At 45.9% G+C, this 25139-nt stretch overlaps 2 protein-coding genes across 4 annotated transcripts; one reads left to right on the top strand and one right to left on the bottom strand.

The window, feature by feature from the left end:
• The first annotated feature begins 963 nt into the window (after nucleotides 1-963).
• Nucleotides 964-12200, top strand: LOC310812798 (uncharacterized protein). 3 transcript variants are annotated; one of them, XM_083681503.1, is made up of 9 exons: nucleotides 964-1050; nucleotides 6781-7028; nucleotides 9747-9975; nucleotides 10684-10757; nucleotides 10900-11003; nucleotides 11174-11290; nucleotides 11450-11581; nucleotides 11660-11780; nucleotides 12070-12200. In XM_083681503.1, exons 1-5 carry the CDS (start codon nucleotides 1026-1028, stop codon nucleotides 10978-10980), a joined length of 657 nt encoding a protein of 218 aa, XP_083537629.1. In that variant the 5' UTR covers nucleotides 964-1025; the 3' UTR covers nucleotides 10981-11003; nucleotides 11174-11290; nucleotides 11450-11581; nucleotides 11660-11780; nucleotides 12070-12200. The 3 variants fall into 3 exon arrangements, 2 of the variants coding, with proteins under 2 accessions (XP_083537629.1, XP_083537628.1); XM_083681502.1 differs by having other exon boundaries at nucleotides 11174-11581; XR_014554527.1 differs by lacking the exon at nucleotides 964-1050 and having other exon boundaries at nucleotides 6795-7028; nucleotides 9706-9975; nucleotides 11174-11581.
• A 1264-nt stretch (nucleotides 12201-13464) lies between these two features.
• Nucleotides 13465-16137, bottom strand: LOC310812797 (GDP-Man:Man(3)GlcNAc(2)-PP-Dol alpha-1,2-mannosyltransferase-like; the record flags this gene model as incomplete). The annotated part of the gene is made up of 5 exons (XM_083681501.1): nucleotides 16070-16137; nucleotides 15436-15657; nucleotides 14871-15242; nucleotides 13966-14546; nucleotides 13465-13748 (listed from the first exon to the last, which is right to left on the bottom strand). Exons 1-5 carry the CDS (start codon nucleotides 16120-16122, stop codon nucleotides 13465-13467), a joined length of 1512 nt encoding a protein of 503 aa, XP_083537627.1. The 5' UTR covers nucleotides 16123-16137.
• Between the last annotated feature and the right edge of the window lie 9002 nt (nucleotides 16138-25139).

Below are 25139 nucleotides of genomic sequence, written 5' to 3'. Positions count from 1 at the left end.
GACCAATAAGACACTTTACTAAATTTCTATTTCTATCTCTCCACTGGACGTAGAGTGAAATAAGGCAGATTTCTTGACAGATTTCATGTAGACAGACATCAATAGCAGACTCCAAAGTCACTAGGTCTCAACTACCCAGCTTAAGCATATTGAACAACACTTATTGGATTTGTATTCTAATGGCCTACTCTATGTTACCTAGTGATAGGTTTGGGAATTGTTATCTGGGTTTCGTTCTTCCTGGTACATCATCTAGGACAGGCATGGGCAAACTACGGCCCGGGGGCCATATGCGGCCCGTTAAGCTTTTTAATCCGGCCCGCCGAACTTGAAGTTATATTAATAAACCTTGTTAATGTTTTATTTTCCCTGCAATTCTCACGTTTTCCCACTAGGTGGCGCAATCTAGATACAGTGACCTTTGTTGAGGTGAGGCGTATTACTCCACGTTTGCGCTTTACTCTTTCACCCCTCAGCCCTTCTGTAAAGATGAGCGGAGCTAAGAAAAGGAAAGTGGACAGAGAATGTCGAGTATTTAATAAAGAGTGGACAACGAAATATTTTTTCGCCGAATACCGATCAACTGCTGTATGCCTGATATGCCAAGAGACTGTCGCGGTTTTTAAAGAATATAATATCAGCCGGCACTTTGCCACAAAGCACGCTAACTATGCTAGCAAGCAGTCAACGAAAGAACGGGAGGCTACTGCGCAGAGGTTGGCAGCTAATTTACAGACAACAACAATTTTTTTCATCATCAAGCTGCCATTCATGAGTCAAGTACCAAGGCAGGTTTTATGCTTTCAATCAAATTAGCAAAAGCCAGCAAGTGTTATATGTTTCAGTCACAGAAATAACATAGGGGCTGTAGACTGACATCTGTTATATTTAATGTTTCCCTATTTTAACTGAAGTGATAATCGTCCTGGAACATTTCTTGATGTCTCCTCTCCTCTCGTTCTCAGACGGACACATGCACGGACAGTGCTGATGAGCTCTGAGAGGATTTTCCAGTTCCAGACTTCATGGTCTCATGTCACTGGGTCCAAGGTACCGTAGAACAACCTTCAACAACCAATCTAATAACTCTGGGCCTTTGTAGTACCATCTTAGAGCATGGTTGTTCTACTGTATACAGTATGACCATTCAATTTGCTCTGTGTTGGTGAATATTCTCATGTCAGGTCTCCATGTACAGTGGGGGAAATAATTATTTGATCCCCTGCTGATTTTGTTAGTTTGCCCGATTACAAAGAAATGAGCGGTCTATAATTTTTATGGTACTTTTATTTTAACAAATAGAGACAGAATATCAACAAAGAAGTCCAGAAAAAACACATTATATAAAGTTATAAATTCATTTGCATTTGATCGAAGGAAATAAGTATTTGATCCCCAAGCAAAACATGACTTAGTACTTGGTGGAGAAACCCTTGCTGGCAAGCACAGAAGTCAGACGTTTCTTATAGTTGGTCACCAGGTTTGCACACATCTCAGGAGGGATTTTGGTCCACTCCTCTTTACAGATCCTCTCCAAATCCTGAAGGTTTCAAGGCTTTTGCTTGGCAACTTGAAGCTTCAGCTCCCTCCACAAATTTTTCGATAGGATTAAGGTCTGGAGACTAGCTAGGCCACTCCATGACCTTAGTGTGCTTCTTCTTGAGCCACTCCTTTGTTGCCTTGGCTGTATGTTTTGGGTCATTGTCATGCTGGAAGACCCATCCATGACCCATCCTCAGTGCTCCGGCTGAGGGAAGGAGGTTCTCGTCCAAGATCTTATGGTACATGGCCCCGTCCATTGGCCCCTCAATGCAGTGAAGTCGTCCTGTACCCTTAGCAGAGAAACAACCCCAAAGCATAATGTTTCCACCTCCGTGTTTGACGGTGGGGATGGTGTTCTTGGGATTGTAGCATTCAGCATTTCTCTCCCTCCAAACACGAAGAGTCGAATTTATGCCAAAGAGTTCAATTATGTGGTCTCATCTGACCACATCACCTTCTCCCAAGCCTTCTCTGAATCATTTAGGTGTTCATTGGCAAACTTCAGATGGGCCTGTACATGTGCCTTCTTGAGCAGGGGGACCTTGCGGGCACTGCAGGATTTCAATCCGTTACGGTGTAGTGTGTTACCAATGGTTTTCTTGGTGACTGTGGTCCCAGCTGCCTTGAGATCATTACCAAGCTCCTCCCGTGTAGTTCTGGGCTGATCCCTCACCCTTCTCATGATCATCCTTACCCCACGAGGCAAGATCTTGCATGGAGCTCCAGGCCGAGGGCGATTGATGGTTATTTTGCTATTTGGTTATTTTCTAATAATTGCACCAACAGTTGTCTCCTTCTCACCAAGCTTCTTGCTGATGGTCTTGTAGCCCATTCCAGCCTTGTGCAGGTCTACAACTCTTACCCTGATGTCCTTTGAATGTTCTTTGGTCTTGCCCATGGTGGTGGAGAGGTTGGAATGGAAGAGATTGATTCTATTGACAGGTGTCTTTTATACCCATAACAAGCAGAGATTAGGAGTACTTTTCCTAAAGCGACAGGACTAATCTGTGTGCCTGTGGGCATATAACCGGTCTGTATGAGCCAGAATTCTTGCTGGTTTGTAGGGGATCAAATGCAAATTAATTTATAACTTTATATAATGTGTTTTTTCTGGACTTCTTTGTTGATATTCTGTCTCTATTTGTTAAACTAAAAGTACCATACAAATTATAGACCGCTCATTTCTTTGTAATCAGGCAAACTAACAAAATCAGCAGGGGATCAAATAATTATTTCCCCCACTGTATATGTATTAACCCATTTGTGCCGACTGCCGCGCGACATCTACCGCCGGTTGCTGCGTTGAGCACATTTGAATTTACCGCCATTTTTGATTTGTCGTTATTTTCATGAGTGCAGCATATAATGCACTCGTGTCGTGTCGCGGAAAATCAATCAGACATACAAGTGCGTTCGGCGAACCACACAACATTTGGGTGCTCACGTGGTTTTAAAAAATCAACAAGACCCACCTCATGTGTATTTGAACCAATGACAGTGCATTATATGCTGCACTCATGAAAATTATGACAAATCAAAAATGCTGCGCTGCGCAGCAACTGGCGGCAAATTCAAATGTGCGTAACGCAGCAGCCGGCGGTAGATGCAATGCTGCGTAGCGCAGCATCCGGCACAAATGGGTTAAGTAAGAGAACGGAACTCGGAAGAGAGCGCAAGAAAACAAAATACAAATCATTACCTCCAGATCATGTCAAAGCGGTCCCTTGCCATGGCCTTGGGGACGTGGGTCTGGTACAACCATTTGCTCTGCCTCCAGTAATCCCTGCGTGCTGGCAGCTTCAAAATGCCGAAGGTGAAACACAGCCCGACAAATGTCTTCATCTCCGTTTTGGAGACAGGGTTCCACTTGGAGTTGGTGGGGGTCTGACCGCACGTCTCTTCAGCGTACCGATTCGTTTCCGTCACCAACATGTCCCAAAGCTCATCGGTAAAAATTCATCCTCTACCTCCTCCTCCCTCTCAAACTCCTCAATCTCTCCCAACTCTGTCACTGCCCTCGCTGTCAACATTTTCCTCTGCCGTAGCCATTTCGCCGCTCTCGAAAAATAAAATCTACAATAAACGCACGTGTATGTCTGATTGATTGACGTGATTTTCGGCGAACCACACGACATTTGGGTGGTCACGTATTTTTTTTTAAATCAACAAGACCCACCTCATGTGTATTTGAACCAATGACAGTGCATTATATGCTGCACGCCTCATGAAAAATACGACAAATAAAAAATGCTGCGCCACGCAGCATCCGGCAGGAGAGGCAATGCTGCGTCGCGCAGCATCCGGCACAAATGGGTTCAAGGAAACGTAAGATACTTTTTGCAAAAACCAAATAATCAAAAGTAGGAATAGAGACAACCCTTTGGGGAGTCGGAGTAAGAATTGTGAGAGAGAATTGAAATAAGTGAAGAGAGACTCGGGAGAAGAAAACAATAAAATAGGAAGTAGCCATATTGGTTAAACAACAAGTTCAGATGAAAGAAAAATCGGATAATCAATTGAGAGATGACATGGAAAAACTGATTCCAGAAAGTCTCTGGTCAAAACATGACACTGACGTGGGCTTAGTAAAATCAGCAAGCCCTATAATTATATTACCAAGAAAAGCCCAATATCCTATGAAACCTGAAGCTGAGGAAGGAATAAGCAAAACAATAGAGGGTTTGATAGCAGCGGGAGTTTTAGAAAGAATAAACAGCCCGTGCAATACCCCCCTTCTTCCAATTCTAAAAGCAGATAAGTCAAAATGGAGATTGGTACATGACTTAAGAGCAGTAAATGACGTGGTACAGGATTGGCCAGCAGAAGTACCAAATCCTCATACACTGTTAACAAATGTTCCTCCGACAGCCAAATACTATACAGTGATAGATTTATGCTCAGCTTTTTTCAGTGTACCGTTAGCAGAAGAAAGTTGGTACTGGTTTGCATTTACCTACAGAGGACAACAATACACATACACTAGAATACCTCAAGGGTTCAAACATTCGCCTCATGTGTTCAACCAGGTGCTAAAAGCAGATCTAGAAGACCTGGAGATAAACAGCACAGATGATTTGCTCATTTGTTCAACCACATTGGAACAATGTCATGAGGACTCCATAAGAGTTCTCCAAAAATTGGCAAAGGGGGGACACAAAGTGTCAAAAACTAAATTGCAGTATTGCTTACCTCAGGTTGACTATCTGGGAAGAACTATAGCGCATGGGTCAAAAGCAATATCACCAGGACAATTAGAAGGCATAAGTAAAACACCAAAACCAGTAAATGTGGGCCAAATGATGACATTCTTGGGAATGACAGGATTCAGCGGAGATTGGATAGAGGACTATGCGATAAAAACAGCAGCTCTGAGGGTGCTGATGAAAACAGCGGGTCAGCAGAACTTAAGAGCCCCTTTAATATGGACAACAGAAGCTACAATGGCATTTGAAATGTTGAAAAAAGAAATGCAACGGGCACCAGCATTGGCTGTGCCCGATTATAACAAACCATTCCTATTGTATGTGGCAAACAGAAGGAGTGGGTATGCTTCAGCAGTGTTAGTACAGGAAACGTGTAGTGGTAGGAAAAAGCAAGCGTTAGCCTACTATAGCACCAAACTAGACAGTGTTGCCCAGGGGTACCTGCCCTGTTTTCAGCAGCTATGCACTATGCCTATGAGAAGGCCTCGTCAATCACAATGGGCTACCCAATAACAATATACACACACATCACAAGACAGTGGAACTGTTAGAACAGGGAAGGTTTGTTCTAACACAAGCTAGGAACCTGTCATATTTGTCGTTATTAACATACCCAGACATCACTATCAAGAGATGTAGCACAGTAAATCCAGCTGAGTTAATACCACTGGCAGATGAAGGGGAAGAACATGATTGTATAGCACACTCGCTAACATTCACCAGGTTAAGACCAGATTTAGAATCAACACCCTTACTATATGCAGAAGAGACATATTTTGTAGATGGTTCATGTTATAGAGATCATTTAGGAAATCATGCAGGGTACGGCATAGTCAAACAATAGGGCAGACATTCAGCTGTCCACAACCGTGTTCTGCCCAGTTGGCAGAACTAAGGGCACTGACAGAAGCCTGTAAAATGGGGGAAGGCAAATCAGTGAACATTTTTAATGACTCAGCGTATGCGCATGGAGTCTGTCATCTGTTTGGGGCAGTATGGAAACAGAGAGGCTTTTTGAAAAGTGATGGGTCACCCATACAGCATTGTGAGCAAATTAAGGAATTGATGTCGACTATGATGAAACCAAAACGGTTAGCGATCATCAAATGTCAGGCGCACCAGAAAGGCAATGATTACATTATTCAGGGCAATAATGCTGCTGATGAAGCGGCAAAGCGAGCCTCGAAGTGTGAGGTGGCCGTGTTGGCCCCAATGGTATTAATAGAACCAATAACGCAGCTAGCGGATATAATACGCATGCAACAGATTGCAGGGCCGTATGAGCAATCCATGTGGCTCCAAAGGGGGGCAAAAGGAGACTCTACAGGATTGTGGAGATCGCATGAGGGTACTATAGTGGCACCTACGGTGCTACTGGGGATTTTGATCGCTGATGCGTATGGTTTTGACCATTGCGCAAGGGGGGAAGTTGTGAGAAAGATAAAACTCCAAGGGTATTGGTCACCCTATTTACAGGCAATGGTAGAAAATGCATTGGCAGAATGCACAGTATGCGCACAAAACAACGTGAGAAAGGAATCAAAACACCCTTAGGACACATACCGGTTCCAGACGGACCATTTAAACATTTGGTAATGGACTATGTAGACAGGATAAAAAAGGTCAATGGAAAAGATACATGCTTGTTGTCATAGATAGATTTAGCAGATGGGTAGAAGCAACACCATCGGCAGAATTAGGGGCAGGAACAGTGGTTAAATGTCTAACAAGAGAAGTAATACCCAGATTTGGAATACCTAATGAGATTAGCTCAGATAATGGTGCAGCATTTATTCAGAAAACTGTGAAACAAGTCATACAGCAGTTAAGGATAAAGCAAAGATTGAGTTGTGTCTACCATCCACAATCACAAGGAATGGTAGAAAGAATAAATGGTACCCTCAAAACAAAGCTGATGAAGATATGTGCCTTATAATATATACCTTACAAAGGACCACCACTGGAACAACTCCAGATGGAACTAAAGCAGTACATGAAACAACTAACTGAGATACATAAAGTTATATATTCACAGGAAAAAGACAAGCAGCCGGAGCCGGAGCCACCCCTGCCCAATCCGATAACTCCAGGAGACCAGGTGTACATCAAAGTCTTCCGGAGGAAGTGGAACGAGCCAAGGAGAGAGGGAGCGTACGAGGTAGTGCGAGCCACCCCCATTGCAATACAAGTCCGAGGGAGTCTAACCTGGTACCACTTGAACCACTGCACCAGGGTCCCGAGGCAAGAAGAAAAAGCAAACCAGAGAAGAAGACGAAGGAACGGGTAAGATCGTACAGGAGCACAGAGGAAATGAAGGAACAGGTACAGAGGCTGAACAAGGGCCGGAAATCCAGCCCCCAGCCGAACGGGAAGGACAGTAGAGCCTGGGGGATCCTGGGGAAGTGACTAGTGATATATAAAGTAATAATACTAATCTACATGCTGTCCCAAATAGAACAGGCCCTGCCTAGAGAATTGAGTCAGGAAGTGAAGCAAACACAGGTTGAAACCAAAAGACATAGGGACAGAGAATATAAGGTAAATACATTATGGGAACAGGCAAAGCAAAATTATTGGTATAAATGGGTAGAGTTTACAGCCCAGTCAGTAACAGAAGGAGATTGCCTCATGTGTAGTCCATCACCACTTAAAAAACTACGAGTTGTACCTAACCCACACACATACCAGGCATGTGCACAGTTATATAAAAAGTCCTGTCCCATAGAAGAATCAAAATGACCATATTGTCCAGCCGAATGTTTGGGCTTAAGCAACACCAGATACCATCCGTTTTATGATCAAACTTTTAGAGACCAATGCAGAAAAATAGATGTGAGAATAGATGAGAAAAAGAGGGAGATCCCCGGATTCAATTGATTGGAAGCAAAAGTTTGAATGCTTCGACAAACCACTTAACATAACATATGGCACCGCAAACCTGGGGAAATTTAAAGGGGACTGTCATGTCACGTGGCGTATTGTACCTTGGAATATGGAACAACCTAGGCCAAAAGTACCTTATAACCAAGCAATATACGAAGGCGACCCGTAAGGTAGTACTTCCCCCTAACATGTTTGAGACGGAAGAATAAGTATCCAATGAGAGGCGCAGGATAAAACAAGATAGGCAAAGAAACTGTTCTGGACCACTGGTACTGAGATTAGGGGCTCCTGGGGCACCAGGAGGCATACCTCTAATCGATATTTGTCTTAGCCAGAATGAGCCAGTGGCAGATTACTAGTGGGTATGTGGAGAAGGAAGGCTAATGGCGGCATTACCCGCTGATTGGTCAGGAATATGTGCTAGGGTTCGGAATCGGAATAAATATCATGACTTAAAAATACCTCTCCACACGTTTTAAAGTTTGATTAGTCTAAATAGCTTGAACGCTGTAGGAGGAGTAGCATACCAAAAAATCGGAAGAATTGGAATAATAATGATAAGAAAAAGAAGAATAACTATGAGCAATAACAATAGTTAGACTCTCTGAACCACTCAATATTTGTTGTGAAACAGTCCAAAATGCATGTAGGTGACTAGCAAGCTAGCTAGTTCAAGCTAAAGCTAACAATGCTACCATTGCTACTAACTGACAAATAGTCATGCCATTACCCAGATACATTTGTTGACTGTGTCTACTACTGTAAAATGTAATTAAACGTCACATACCCGCTTCGAAGTCGCTCTCGCTGTCCTCCCAACGGGAGCCCTGCAAAAAAGAAAACAACAACAACCTGTGTAGAAACGGCTGCCCCCAGTCCACGCACAGCTAATCCTGAAAAACACGAAGGCATTTTTCAGGCCTTCCTTGCTAATGCTAGTGTCGTAGAATTTAAGTTATAATACTTTGAAATAAAATACCGTTAACCAGAGCTGTTGACTCATTCAAAGACTTCATTCCCGCAGAACATGTAGCTGACCCCGTTATCTCCTCAGTCACCTGTCTTTATAGATTTCACACAGGTTAACGCCTTCTATTCAACGTATTTCTGATTCCTGTCTACATACACCAATAACATTCAAGAACTACATTTCCTCATCAAGTTTTGTCTAATCAGGCCTTTTGTTCTGACTGTTTGACTTTGTTTATTACTTAATAGTCTTAGTCTTGAATGTTAGTCTTGGTTGCGATAAAAGTTTCCTCTGCACAGCCTCAGCTTTTAACCCACTAACAAAACGGTCACGGAGTGCATCATTAAGATGTGCACCAAACTCACAATGAGTTGAAAGTTGCTTCAAAGCTACTATGTAATCAGACTTTTTATTTTTTTGAAAACGGAAACGTTCCGCGATGACAAGCGGTTTCGACTTGTAATGCTCACTGAGCGACTCGCTTAGCTCCTCGTAGGTTTGTGTGCTAGGTTTTTCAGGACTGACTCAATTCTTTAAAAGTCTGTAGGCATCCGCTCCGATTACCGACAGAAACACGCTGACCTTTTTGTCAGTGTCCACCTCGTTTGCGATCATCTACTGTTCCAGTCTTTCCAAGTAAGATTCGAAATCTTGCTGTCCTTCTTTATATTCAGCTAACGCACCGATTTGGAAACTAGCTATCTTGCTAGCTTGTAGTCGCCTTTAGCTACTTAGCTTCCGTTTGCTAGCCTCTTTCTTTCGAGCTACAAAGTTCGTTTATTGCGTTCTACTTGCTGCAAAGTTGTCTCTCGTCACTGGGATCATCTTTCATTAGATATCCCATCCTCGTCGCCAAATTGTAATATATTTAGAGTTATATATATTCACGGTTTCAATAACGGAGACAGAACATTACGTGGATGCTCGTTTACTGATCAATTTTAAGACAGTACAGAGCATGTGCACAACAGCTAAGGACTCTTACACAGCCAATAGGGAAAGCCCTTATTAATACATTGGAAACACAAAGTTGTAATAATGCCAATACATTACAGTGACGTATTTTTTAAAAGTGTTGAAAATACATATCATGCATCATTATTACAGAATAATTAGTGCTACTGACAATTGTCGTTGCTGGACATAAGAGAGACCAGACCACAGACACACCTGGACACAAGAGAGACCAGGACAGAGACACACCTGGACACAAGAGACACCAGGACAGAGACACACCTGGACACAAGAGACACCAGGACAGAGACACACCTGGACACAAGAGAGACCAGGACAGAGACACACCTGGCCACGGGAGAGACCAGACCAGAGACACACCTCGCCACGGGAGAGACCAGACCAGAGAGAAACCTCCACCTGGTGAGACCAGCTAAACTGTTGTAGTCAGTGCGAGCCTCAGTGAAGGTGAGACCTAGATTCATCGTAGTCCGACAGGTGTCGTCATTCTAGCGCGACGCATCTACTACAGTTTAGATTAAGTTGCGTTATCTGTCTTGAGACAATGAGTCTAAAAAGCAATGGAGAACATCCCTATGTGGCCTGTGTGTTAATTGATTCAAGATTCAAAGTGTTTATTATCATATGCACAGTAGAAAACATGTTTCCCTGTACAACGAAATTCTTGCTTTGCTGTCCGCAGAATGCCAACCAATGTAAAATATACAATACTAAAGAATATACAATATATACTAAACAAATGTACAAGACAGCAAAATTTAAGGCATAAAATAAAATAGCAGCAATAATAATAAAAAAACTGTGCAAATGTAGCAGTGCAATTATGCAAACTGGAAAATTCAGTTATTTGAGGTAGTAAGGTTATATTAATCTCCTATGGGTTGTTTAGGAGCCTGATGGCAATGGGAAAGAAGGAGTTCTTCAGTCTGGTGGTCCTGCATTTAACACTTCTGTACCTCCAGCCTTGTATATTCTGTGTGTGTGTGTGTGTGTGTGTGTGTGTGTCTGTATCTGTGTGTCTGTATCTGTGTGTGTGTCTATGTCTGAGAACTTCCCTATGTGGCCTGTGTGTTAAATGTATATTGTGTGTGTGTGTGGGGGGGGATATAGAGGAAGCCCTGGAACAGATCAGACAGCAGAACAGAGAGGAGAGGCGAGAAGCACAGAGGAAACACAAAGACACGGTGAGACCAGGCGCCAGCCTCAGAAATGAAAATAGAAATGAAAAGAGCAAAAGAAAAGAGAAATGGAAAGAGAGATGAAAAGAGAGAGACTTTCAATGAACTGAAAGTGTGTCTGATGGCCCCTCTTTCCCTTTCACTGCAGAAAGGAATTATGTTTGAGATCCAGTTAGATGATGAAGGGAAGAAGAAGGAAGAGAAGAGGGAGGAGGAGAAAAAGTTTTGATGACACAAGAAGAGGAGGAAGAGGTATAAGACTGAATGGAGTGTTATTGAGACAGTCAACGTGATGTGTTACTTTGGACAATAGTTATGCTCTCTCATGTATCACTCTTAACCGTGTGTGTGTGTGTGTGTGTGTGTGTGTGTGTGTGTGTGTGTGTGTGTGTGTGTGTGTGTGTGTGTGTGTGTGTGTGTAGGAGATGGACCTTCTGAACCAGACCCTGAGCTTCCAGGAAGGAGAGGAGCTGAGGCACCGGGATTGGTCAGGGACAGGTGCGGAGGCGGGGCATGATGAAGCCACACCCAAATCCAAAGTGAGGAGGGGGTGGAGCCAGGGAGCACCTCAGACTCTATTGGACGCCCTGGCAGGGATGGACGTGTCGTCTGTGTGTACGACGATGGCTGGACCTGGACAGGGTGAGTGGATGGGAATGGACACACACACACTCTCACTTTTCCCCCTTTTCTCCCAGGTGACACTGCAGTAGAGGAGGGAGAGGCTTTAGCAGTGGAAAGAAAGCAGTGGGGAGACGTTCCCCCCAACACCCTCCTCAACGCCCTGGCCCAGGCTGACCTCATCTCCACCCTGGACTCCCAACACACAGGTCAGATCTCACACACACACAAATGGTTTGGATGGTGACTCAAACTCCATGTCCTCTAACTTTTTTTCTTTCTCTTAGAGGCCTTAACCGGAGGAGAGGATGAAGCGGAAGGGGAGAGGACGGAGGATGATGAAGATGAAGACTCTGATGTGGAGGTGGATGAAGAGCGTCTGGAACCCCGGTCAGATGATGATGACACGTGAGTATGACGCCCACGCACAGTCACCTGACTGACACGGGCGGGGGGGCTTGTTCACGAGTGTCAGCGTGAGCTAGGTACTGCACAGCACTGCTGCTTCCTTCCATAATATGGATATATCCAGTAAATGCTCTAGGACGTTGAGGTGGTTTATACTGTAGAACAGGTCATCTGCATGCAGCACCTCACTCTGTATGGCTTTAGCAGTTCATTTGCTATCCACCAGGCAGTTCTATTGAAAAAAATCATTTCATTTCCTCTCAATTCATCTTTACGTCTATTTCCTCAGGAATTTTGAGGAGTCGGAAGATGAGCTGAGAGGGTAGGTGGCCGAGTCGATGATGAACCTCTTTATCATGGAGGATGGAGAGAGTGGGAGAGAGGGATGTAACAGATGGTGTGGTGGAGAAGGAGGAGGAGGGATGCAGTGAGGAGCCAGTGGACCCCCAGCAGATCACCGCAGTGATAGACTCCACATGTGAGACCCCCAGAGATACCTCCACAGAGGGCAGTCCCTCTCAGACTCTAACCCAGGCTGCTGGCTGTGAGACCCAGCCAGAGCAACCAGGTGAGGCCCAGGCTTCAGACCAGGCCCAGGCCCAGACAGAAGACTGTGAGATCACAAACAAGCAAAGGGCAGATTAGTGTTCATATCATTCTTTATTGTGAGATGTAAGTGGGACCATGACAAGATAAGAACCATGATGCTACAAAGCAACTTTGGAATAACCTCTCCTTTTCATATTTGTACAAAACCAACTTAGCTGCAATGATTATGTATTCCTGCATAGAAGTAACATGTAACGGATACTGCAGGTTTGACTCAGACTATCTAGCAGATGTGTCTAGCAGTAAGCTTGACTATGTACTACCTATGTACACTTGCCACTGGATGGCAGTATGACCTAAGCAAACATTGATAAGCAGTTTAAGTGTTGGAAGTGTTTCATTACGGTTGTATATAGAATGAATAACAGTGTTAACGCTTGTCTTCAAGCCAACTTTCCACGAGTGAATGTCATCTTATTGGTGAAACTGAGTTCCTACAAGATCATAGAGAACACAACAAATATTCATGAGACAAATATTAGTAGCAATATATTTTCTCTTCTAAAATAAAGCAATTGTTTGTGTGATATTTACATTTTCTGCACATGTATCACAAACACTTGGTTAGCTTTGGACCCTTTCACAGAGGGAGAGAGAGGGAGAAAGAGAGAGAGACAGAGGGAGAGGGACAGAGAGACACAAAGACAGAGAGGAAAACAGAGAGAGAGAGACATAGATAGATAGGGAGAGAGAGAGAGAGAGAGAGACGAACAGCGTTTTGGTCATTCTTCAGAGGTGAAACCGACAGGGAAGCCTCATATCTCCTCCACAAAGGACTGGCAACATGGATCAAGTGCTTGTTGATTGTAAACATAAGACAAAAGAAAACGTCCTCTAGACAGATAGAACCACCACTCAGTCAGACAGTCCCTCACCTCACTGCAGCTCTGTCCACTAGACACGTGGAACACATCCTCATTCTTAACAGGAACAGAAAGCTACTGTAGCATAGTTCTGATAGGCCGGCAGTGCTCCGACATTCAAAGTGATACAACATTCTCGGGCCTATCAGGCCAGTGAGTGTAGCAAAGGGGGAGGGGTTTAAGTGTCAGTCTGTCGGGGGGGGGGCGGTCACTCAGGGCTGCAGTGATCCCATTAGGGGTTCCATGGCGGACAGGAAGCACACCTCGAACTCCTGGTCCGAGAAGTGGTCCACGGACCGTCGGGCGTTCCGCCGGATCTCCAGCCTCGCCGCGTGCGACAGCGCCAGGATGGTTTCCATGGTGACGGCGTAGCTGTCCTCGTTGTCGGCCAGGAAGCCCGTAGGCCCGCCCTCGTGCGGCACCACGATATCCAGTTTAGGACCACCGGACTTGTGGGCCAGGATGACCGTCCCTGCCGCCATACACTCCACCACACCTGGGGGACGGAGGGGAGGGAGGGGACAGAGAGGTCAGGTGGGACAGTCAGTTCCCTTAACAGATATACTGATCTGAAGGGAGCCAATTATTCTATCAAGAATTAGGAACAGGAATTTAATGAGACAGACAACTAAGTCAACCAAACCAACACAAACATGTAGCCATTCTCTTGGTCCCATATTGACAGAGGTGTGTGTGTGTGTGTGTGTCTTTACCTATCCCAAAGTGCTCGTTCCACATGGTATGCAGGCCAATGGTGGCGTCCACCAGCTCTCTCTTCAGCTCTTCGAACGGAATGTTCAGTTTAAACTCCACCCTGTCGGCCACGCCCAGCTCCTGGCACAGCCCCCTCAGCAGCCTCACCCTCTCCTCATCCTCCTCATTCCGACAGCCACCAATCAGAACCAGCCTCAGTGACTCCCGTCCTCCCGGCCCCGCCCCTGTCTTATCCAGCAGCTTCCGGAACGCCCTGATCTGTAACCTGTGATCTTTCTCTGGCCGGAACTGTCCCACCGACACGATGGAATGGCACTTCTTGTCTCCTCCGCTCACTTCCTGGTCCTCGTCCAATGGGATGTCGAGGAAGGCTCTGATGTCGCAGGGCGGGTAGACCACGCTGGTACGACTGGGGACCCGCCACAGAGCCAGGATGTGACCCAGGGTCCAGGTGGAGTTGACCATGATGACGTCACTGCAGGAGCCCGTGAGGCCGTAGAGCAGGGAGAAGGCGCAGTAGTACACCACCTTGGCTGCACTCAGGAGAGGGTTACTGGAGATGTACCCTGCATTGTTGAACCTGGGAGGGGGTGGGGAGAGAGAGAGAGAGAGATGCTGATTAGAGAGGATGCAGGGCGGTGGGTGAGATCACAAGGTTGATGCTTCAGCTTGATGATTGAGAAAGTCAACAATGCCTGATATAACATCTGCCTTTGTATACGGACAAGAAAATAATAATCAACGATATCTATCTCAGTTGTTGTTGGGTGTGTATGTCAGTTTTGTAAGGTCTTTTAGTCATCTGTTTGACTAAGTAGCTGATGCTGTGACCGTGTGAATGAACACCAGAGTGGTGAATCATAATCCAGTTGATGAAACAGTGACAACCGGCTAACCAGCTTACCTGGGGTTCCTGTCTCGGACCACAGACAGCATGTCGGTGCTGACGGTGGGGTAGTGAACGTAGCTGCCCACCCTGCAGCCCCCCAGGTACCGGAACACTGGCAGCGTGAAGGCGTAACCCATGGAGTCTACGTAGAGGTCCGGTACGAAGGCGGTGAGGGCCTCCCACCCCAGGAACATGGAGCCCATGCTCTGCCCCAGCAGGGTGAAGTGGGGGTAGGAGCTGGCCTCCACCAGGGCACGATGCCCCAGGAAGACGAAGGTGACGGGGCGGGGGAGCCGGATGTTGAAGCGCTGATGGGCGCCATCCAGGATCTGTTCCCCGGTTACCCCCTGGTCGCCGGTGTACACCACGAATGAGACGTTGGGGTATCTAAGGGGAAAACATCAGGTGATGGTCGTTGTTGTAAGGTAGCTGTCACTAAAGGATGGAGATGAATTTGACTATAAATAACAGTTCAGAATTAGACATCCAGGTCCGTCAGATGTATCCACATTGAAGAGTAAGGGTTAGAGAAGTGGACATGGCGTTGGGACTGGGCCTGCTACATTTGGGACAAACCTACCTATTCTGGAGCGCTCGGAGGGCGCACCAGAGCACCCGTTCCCCGCCCCCGCCCGCATTGCAGTACGGGTGGAAGAAGGCGACGGTCGGGGAGCTGTCTAGAGCCAGACGGGCTTTCCGACGATTCTGCAGCCACACCCGGACTCCCATGACGAGTAGGAACAGGAGCAGCGTCAGCACCAAGCTCAGATACACGCACGGCAGAAACAGAGACCATAACAACCTGTTTTGAAAAAACAAACCGTTATTATAAAGCTAGTTCATAATACTGTCTGTCATCAGTGAAGGCTGTGACATCGTCGTCATCATCTCTCATACTGTGAGCAGGGCAATGCCGACCAGAGTTAGAGCGAAATTCCAACCCAGTACGCGAAATCATGATCAACTATTTAGCATCATAAGACTCAAAGTACAAACACAGAGACACTTACAGGGATGGTAAAACATCACAATGTCTGTCCATAGCTACAACACACATGGTGATAGAGAAGCCAGCTAATGTTAGCTAGGTAGCTAGTTTCTCTCTTTCGGGCAACAAACGGTCACTTGTCTGTTATTCATTCTGCAGTTTCACTTGAGGAGGACCTGAAATTGCTGCGACCAAAACAAAACATTACCCATTAAATGATTGTTACCTGATTAAGTCGCATAAACACATAGAATGGTGATGATGATCATGCCCTGCCATCTTGACAACACAACACGACTCCCGGAAGTGTTTGTGAGAGCTGTCTGTTGAGGTGCGCTTCTGTGATTGGCCGCCTTTCGTTTGTTTACACTGACGTCAGACAGCGTTGCACTTTCTACTAGCACGATTGCATGATGGATAAAATAATTCAACGCAATTTGAGTTTATACTGTATATTTGGTTTATTTAGTATTTTTGCACAGTGGAAAACGCAAAAATATGAAAAGCGCCATAATTATGGGAGTGCATCGTACACACAGATACAAACTCTTATTAAAACTACTAAAGAACATGACACTAGCATGGGGAGCTTAGAATAAAGCACACAAATTCATGAAAGCGCTTATAAGAGAGATGAAGTCCATAGATTTTAGAGGCTGGTGGAGGTAGAAATAGGAGGACGGGCTCATTGCAATGCATGGAATGGAATAAAGAATGGTATCAAACACGTGTGTAAAATACCATTCCTCGTTCAGTTCCATGCATTACAATGAGCCTGTCCTGCAATCTCCACCTCCACCAGCCCCCCCCCCCTCCATAATGTCTAAGAGATAGTTTAGCCAATATTAGCAGCTTCATAGTCATGTGAGGTTCATTGGGTCTCCTCTCCGTAGAGCAGGCTGGAGAGACTGTCCGTCTGGCTCAGGAAGCTCTGGTGACAGGCAGGGGAGCAGGCGTAGAAGATGAAGGGAACCCTGTGAAGACCAAAGATGTCGTGGCACGGACGTATGACCTTTAACCCCTGGCCGTAGAGAGGACCCCTGCAGCAGTCACACACACACACCCTGAGGGAACAGAAACAGAAACACACACGAATGCACGCATGCACGCACACACAATCAATGTATGAAGTTGTCACCTACTGTACCTTTCTACATACAATCCAATGGAGATAATAATAAAGTGATATTTGGAACGGATACTGGACCCCAATTCTCCTGGAAGATTCTGCATGTTAATAGACCAGATGAATAGACACATCTATGGCTCTAATGCAGTGAAGGCTGGTGGAGGTAGAAATCGGAGGACAGGCTCATTGTAATCAGAGGACAGGCTCATTGTAACATATGGAATGGAATGAGGAATGGTATGAGCTCGTCCTCCGATGTCTACCTCCACCAGCCTCCCCTGCTCTAATATACTCTCGTCTGTATCAGATGAGGATGTGTGAGACCCTGTGTTGGTCTGTGTTCGTACCTGCTCAGGGCCCGCTGTGCCTCCGGTGGCAGGCTGGAGTAGCGCAGGCAGGGCTCTGTGAGAGACAGGGCGTGTGTGGCCGTGTCGGCCAGCCTCTGGGGGGAATTGCGGCTGAGGCCCCTGGTGAAGTAGGGGTGCATGTAGTTGTTGGAGACCTTGAGCTGGGTGAGGGACAGACGCAGGGCTCCGCTGGGCAGGGCGTGGAGCTGGTTGCCCTCCACGTTCAGGTACTCTAGAGTCCTGGAGAAACACCTGCTTGGTTAGTTTACTAAGTTGACAATGTCTTGTGTCCTCTGCAGCCATTTTGAAGCTGGTTGGTCTGTCCCCGGTACCTGAGTTTCCTGATGTCGTTGGTTATGGCTGAGAGGAGGTTGTAGGAGACATCCAGACACTGCAGGCAGGGCAGCTGGTAGAGGCTACAGACAGAGAGACAGACAGACAGGCAGACAGACAGGCAGGCAGGCAGGCAGGCAGACAGAGAGAGACAGGTCAGACACATAGACAGACATGCAGACAGAGACAGACAGACAGACAGACAGACAGACAGACAGACAGACAGACAGACAGACAGACATACATACAGGCAGGCAGGCAGGCAGGCAGACAGACAGACAGACAGACAGACAGACAGACAGACAGACATGAGACCTCTCATTTGCTTGTGTATCTACAGTATCTCCCGATTCCACAGTACAGGGTGAACATTGATATAGCAGTGATAGTGAAGGCTAGCAACACACACATTTGTAGCAGCCAAACACGTCAGCCTTTTCTCAGTTGTTAGTAACACTCCTCCGTCCGTTAGTAACACTCCTCCGCGGGTGTGAGGAAACAAGCTCATAACAAATGAGATGTTCCTGTTTACATGATGGTGAGAATCACAAGAAGTTCACAAAGCGCCCATAGCGCCCCCTAGTGTGTCATACTCAGAAGGCAGGGAGGTGATCTTGCAGAAGGAGATGACCAGGGTCTTGAGCCGGAGGAGTCTGTGGATGCCAACAGGGATCTCCTCTATGGGGTTGTCTCTCATCTTCAGGATCTCCAGGTGACTCAGCTCATAGACCTAGGGGGGGAAATGTGGGGGGGGGGGAGGAGGAGAGAGAGAGGGGGGGGGGGGGGGAGGAGAAAGATGGATGTAACAACCGTCAACGGTTTAGAACACCATATGACGTTAACGGTTTGGCTCAGTTCATACATGTGCATGGTCATACCATCATATGGTCAACTTATGGTCATGCATGCTCCTACTCTCACCTAACACTTTATTAGGAACACTATACTAATACTGGGTAGGGCCTCCCTTTATTAGGAACACTATACTAATACTGGGTAGGGCCTCCTTTTGCTCTCAAAACAGCCTCAATTCTTCGTGGCATTGATTCCACAAGATGTTGGAAACATTCCTTTGAGATTCTGGTCCATGATGACATGATTGCATCATGCAATTCCTGCAGATTTTTCAGGTGCACTTTCAGGCTGCGAATCTCCTGTTCTACCACATCCCATTCTATTGGATTCAGATCCGGTGACTGGGAAGGCCACTGAAGAACACTGAACTCATTGTCATGTTCATGAAACCAGTTTGAGACGACTTTTGTTTTGTGACGTGGTGCATTGTCATGCTGGAAGTAGCCATTAGAAAATGGGTAAATTGTGGCCATGAAGGGATACATATGGTCAGCAACAATACTCAAATAGGCTGTGGCATTCAAGCGGTGATTGATTGGTATTAACGGGCCCAAAGTGTGCCAAGAAAACATTCCCCATACCATTAAACCACCTCCACCATGAGAAGGTGTACAGGTGTTCCTAATAAAGTGTTCAGTGAGTGTATATGGTCATGTGTGGTGATGTACCTGGTCACAGTCTCACCTCCACAGGGAAGAGGTTGAGGTCATTGAAGGACAGGTTGAGGTAGACCAGGCTATTAGCCAGAGGAGTCAGATCAGGAAGGACAGCTATGAAGTGGGCCTGCCACACACACACACACACACACACACACACACACACACACACACACACACACACACACACACACACACACACACACACACACACACACACACACACACACAGTAACCCCTCAGTGAAGGTTCAGTGAGAAACAGAAGTTGGCATTCTCCTTCCTGTTATTCAAATATATTAAGTTGTTTATATTATTCAGTTGTTTCATTTCCTTTAACTACAATGCAGAACAACTAGTGTCTGTCTCTGTCCCTCGCAAAAAAGCTTAAAGGAATGTGCTGAAAGGTCAGGGGGCATAGAGCATGCTAGATTATTCAGGACTACTGATCTGATCTTATTAGCAGTACATGATCAATTGGCACGATAGACGGAAGTTGACATATTATTCAGCTAACTGAGTTTCCACCTTTTACACACACACACACACACACACACACAAACGTGCACACACACACACACACAAACATGCGCACACACACACACACACACACACACACACACACACACACACACACACACACACACCTTCAGGCTGAGAGCCTTGCCCCCCCCAGTCAGACAGTCCAGTATAGCCAGCTCAGAGGGGCTGATGGCCCCACACTCCCCAGAGGGCAGGAACGGGGAGTGGCTACGCCGCGAGCCCTGGAAGTGCTTGGTCGTCACAGAGTTCAGGATGACCTCACTTCCTGCTCAAACGAGAGGGAGACTTATTGGCAACCATAGCATGTGCTTTAACTCATTTAGTGCTGAGGGTGAATAAAGTCGCCCAAATGGTCAACATTCTAGAGTGGGTGACTTTATTCACCAAAAATGCATGAATGATGATGCTTCATTTTGTAGCCAATCAAAGTATTGTTGCTAGGTAAACACCACATAGAACACTTGGCACTCTAGTTGGTAAGTGTTCTGCAATTCTTTGGCAGTCAGTGAGTCGGTGTTCTGCTGCTCTTTTTTGTAAATTTGTAAATTTGTTATTGCCATTTTGTTAATACTTTGCTATTTTGTAAATTTCTTGTCAATATTTGCTATTTGACTTTTATGTCCATGCACCAACCTCACCAAGTCAATTTCCTGTATGTGCAAATATACTTGGCCAAATAAAAGAATTCTGATTCTGATTCTGGTAACCACCTCCTTGGTCACTGTCATCGAAACACATGGCATGACAACACTATTCGTCATTAGAAGGTGGCTAAACACCTTTAGATTTAGAGCCTGTCAATCATTCTGACGTCCCAGGTGACTGAGTGTTACAGTAGCTGTTTGAGCAGGCGGGTGGACGTGTCCTCGCCTGGGTATAGGTTGTCATGTTTCTGGCCAGCCTGTCTCTCTCCTGGAGGACCCCAGACCTCCACAGACTTCTGTTCTGACCCGGCCATCACCCCCTCCAGACAGCCCCGCCGACACATCATCTGGGCCTGGACCTCCATGTGGAGCAACGCTGCCAGCTCTGGTCATGTAACACACACAAATGCACACGCGCACGCATACACACACACACACACACACACACACACACACACACACACACACACACACACACAAACACACATAACACACACACGGTCAAATAACACAGACAGACAGACAGACAGACACACAAGAAATGCTAACTCACTCAAACACACACCCACATAAAAGACACCACAAGCTGCACAGTGTAACTACACTAGTTAGCATCACTCCTACCTGACCAAGTTGCATTGGACTAGTACTAGTAGTAGTAGGTATAGCACACACACACCATGTCCAGATACCCTTATAACATAATGGTGAATAGTCATCCATTAAAACCTCCTACATCATCACGTACCACATATGATCTGCCTCTGAGGGATCCTGGTCTTGGCTTGCGGCACCGCCTCAGTGGACATGATCTGTCTGGACACCTCCGTCTGCTGCCCCCTATGGAGCTCCAGGAGTAACAGCCCCACCAGCCTCCTGGAGTTGCACCGCGACAGGGCCACTTTCCTCAGGCCCTCCAGCGACTGGGCCCCGGCGCCGCCATCATGGCTCTGCAGGAAGTCATTGAAGCGGAATCTGGGGGGAGAGGGGACGTAGCGGGGGTCGGTGTGGAGGAGGTCCAGGAGGGGGATCTTGGGTAGGGTGCGGAGGGGTCGGCAGGGGAAGCCCTCGATGATCTTGGGGAGTAGCAAGGAGGGGGCTGCGGTGAGCATGGGGGTGGGGGCCACCCTGAAGACTGGCTGGTCGTAGTCCCAGAGAGGGACGAGACGACAGCTGGACTCACTCCCCTCCGTCACGCTGTCCTTCAGGGTGGTCTTCCTCTCCGTAGAGGGGAGTGAGTCTATGATGGTACCTGGAGGAAGTCATCGTAGACTAAATATTTTCGCTTCCAAGACAAAATGTACTATGACGTGCATCAGTGGAGGCTGGTGGAGGTAGAAATCGGAGGACAGGCTCATTCTAATCAAAGTTTTATACCATTCCTCATTCCATTCCATGCATTACAATGAGCCCGTCCTCTGATTTCTACCTCCACCAGCCTCCCCTGACAGACAAGAGTAAAAACTGAAGCCATTGTCATCTAGGCTGTTTAGTACAACAAAATGTTCAATTATCAGTGTACCTGAAAGTATGGGGGGAGGAAGATGTTTCATGACGGGGGGAACCTTCTTAGGGGGCAAAGGCCTCCGGAGAAGCCTTGCATGTTCTGATGGCATGGTGACTCCACGGTGACACGGCGTGGAGCTCTTGGTCAAATTAAAGGACAGGTATGTTTGCAGTTGCATTAACCCTAGGCTATCAGATTGCCACAATAATCAGTATTAACAAATCTACATTTTAGGCAAGGTGCTTCACAACCTGTCAATTAATATATTATTATTTATTATTATTATTATAAATATATTGTCAATACATTTAATAAAATCAATAGTTATTTAGACATGGTTTTACCACTCATGATCACGATGCTTGATGAGCAAAAAAAAAAAAACTGTCTCGTATGCCTTGCAATGCGCGTGACTGCTGCTGTATTTAGCACTACTGGGACATAACATAATAATTTATTGATTAATTACAAAAAAATAATTGAATTGTTTTAACATGTTGGTATCCAATAAACAGCTTGCTATCAAGGAGGAGGCGGGTACTAGATAAGTCTTAGGCGTTTGTCCGCCACACCGGTCACATCAAGGGTGCAAAGCTCGTCTAACTAGTTGGCTCGCCATAGCGACGACTGACAGCTACAATGACCAGTAGCGTAGTTAAATAACATTTAATTCTCGAAATGGGACATTTTTATGTCGTTTTGTCACCTTTTGAGAGGGTAGCTAGCTAAAAAAGGAACAACTTACCGCTGAGAATTCCCTGGCTTCACTGGCTTCCTCTTCAAGAGAGTCCTTGGAAACGGCCATAGCAACCGTCAATCAAGCCATACAGTCAACCTCCCTGCTCCGCTTGCACCATAGTACCAACACGTGGCAGAGAGGGTTGTATCAAAAGAAACAGGTGGGTATTGGTATACACTTAATGTAGTGGCATTAGCGGACTGGTCACCTGGAGCCCCCACCCCCACCCCCACGTCGGCTGAGGGTCCAGCCGGCACCCCCCCCCCCCCCTCCCAGTCCGTCCCTGTGTAGTAGTATCTGTCTGCTAAAGGCCTTTTTAGTAGCCAAGGGCGTAGGTAGCAGGGGGGACGTCGAATGTTAGATAATAATAATAATAGCATTATTTAGCTGTGGGACATTTTTTTTTAAATAAGTCGCCTGCGGACAAAGGCTTAGGAGTCTTATATATGTTAAATACCAACATGTTAAATACCTATATATATATATATATGATATATATATACCTATATATATATAATGTGTGTGTGTGTGTGTGTGTGTGTGTGTGTGTGTTGGGGGGGGGGGGGGTGTACAGTCTGGTACAGTCTCATCAGTCTCAGGCCAATTCATATTTGCGGAATACCAGTGTGACTGCATTGTCTTATGACAGGGGTCTCTTTCTAGCACAACCCACGTTGCCTGGACTTCCTTTCTTGGAAGTCATCAGACTTAACAACAGTGTTGACAGAGAATCTATCTTAACAGCCCTCCTACACCCTTGGTTACAGGTTTTGTTTTATTTTTAAAGGCCTCCGCACTGCCTCAGCTTCAGCAGCACCATTAGCCTACTCACTGTATGGGTAAAGTAGTTGTAGGCAACAACAAACAGTCAATATACAATCACTGAGCACTTTATTAGGAAAACCTGTACACCTTCTCATGGTGGAGGTGGTGTAATGGTGTGGGGAATGTTTTCTTGGCACACTTCGGGCCCGTTAATACCAATCAATCATCGCTTGAATGCCACAGCCTATTTGAGTGTTGTTGCTGACCATGTGCATCCCTTCATGGCCACAATTTACCCGTCTTCTAATGGCTATTTCCAGCATGATAATGCACCATGTCACAAAGCAAAAGTAATCTCAAACTGGTTTCATGAACATGACAATGAGTTCAGTGTTCTTCAGTGGTCTTCCCAGTCACCGGATCTGAATCCAATAGAACACCTTTGGGATGTGGTAGAACGGGAAATTTACAGATTGAAAGTGCACCTGAAAAATCTGCAGGAATTGCATGATGTAATCATGTCATCATGGACCAGAATCTCAAAGGAATGTTTCCAACATCTTGTGGAATCAATGCCACGAAGAATTGAGGCTGTTTTGAGAGCAAAAGGAGGCCCTACCCAGTATTAGTATAGTGTTCCTAATAAAGTGTTTGGTAAGTGTAAGTACAAATATATAATCACAAATATAAGTGAATAAATGTGATCTATGACCAAATTCAACTCAACATGGCTGCCCCTTTTGGACTGTCTTTGCCTCTTCTTTGTTTTACTTTGTTTACATTTGTTATTTGTTAATTGGTGACCATTTTGAACAGTGTGGATTTTATTTCCTTTTGTCTTTCTTTCATCACTTCTCTCTGTCCTTTTTTTGTTGCTGAACAAGAACTGCAGGGATGGTTGGTATGGGGGAGGGGGTACAGCTATGTGGGGAGGGAGGGTCGGGGGTGGATATGGGTGCAGCTATGTGGGTTGGGGGGGCATGCCATTTATGTATTTTCGTTGCCCTAAAAATCGCCCAATTTTTTTTATTTTTTGTATGTATGTATGCATGTACGGTAAGTAAAAAAATAATATATACACACTCACCAGCCACTTTATTAGGTACACCTTGCTAGTACCGGGTTGTACCTCTTTTGCCTTCAGAACTGCCTTAATTCTTTGTGGCATAGATTCAACAAGGTGGCACGTTATCCTGCTGGAAGTAGCCATCAGAAGATGGGTACACTGTGGTGATAAAGGGATGGACATGCTCAGCAACAGCACTCAGGTAGGCTGTGGCGTTTAAACAATGCTCAATTGGTACTAAGGGGCCCAAAGTGTGCCAAGAAAATATCCCCCACACCATTACACCACCACCACCAGCCTGAACCGTTGATACACGGCAGGATGGATCCATGCTTTGTTTACGCCAAATTCTGACCCTACCATCTGAATGTCGCAGCAGAAATCGACCAGGCAATGTTTTTCCAATCTTCTATTGTCCAATTTTGGTGAGCCCGTGCAAATAGTAGCCTCAGTTTCCTGTTCTTAGCTGACAGGAGTGGCACCCGGTGTGGTCTTCTGCTGCTGTAGCCCACGTGTTGTGCGTTCAGAGATGGTCTTCTGCAAACCTTGGTTGTAACGAGTGGTTATTTGAGTTACTGTTGCCTTTCTATCATCTCAAACCAGTCTGGCCATTCTCCTCTGACCTCTGGCATCAACAAGGCATTTTGGCCCAGAGAACTGCCGCTCACTGGATACTTTCTCTTTTTTGGACCATTCTCTGTAAACCCTAGAGA

Source organism: Argentina silus (assembly GCF_951799395.1).
Source record: "Argentina silus genome assembly, chromosome: 12".
Taxonomy (NCBI): domain Eukaryota; kingdom Metazoa; phylum Chordata; class Actinopteri; order Argentiniformes; family Argentinidae; genus Argentina; species Argentina silus.
This window is presented reverse-complemented; position numbering and strand designations above follow the sequence as displayed.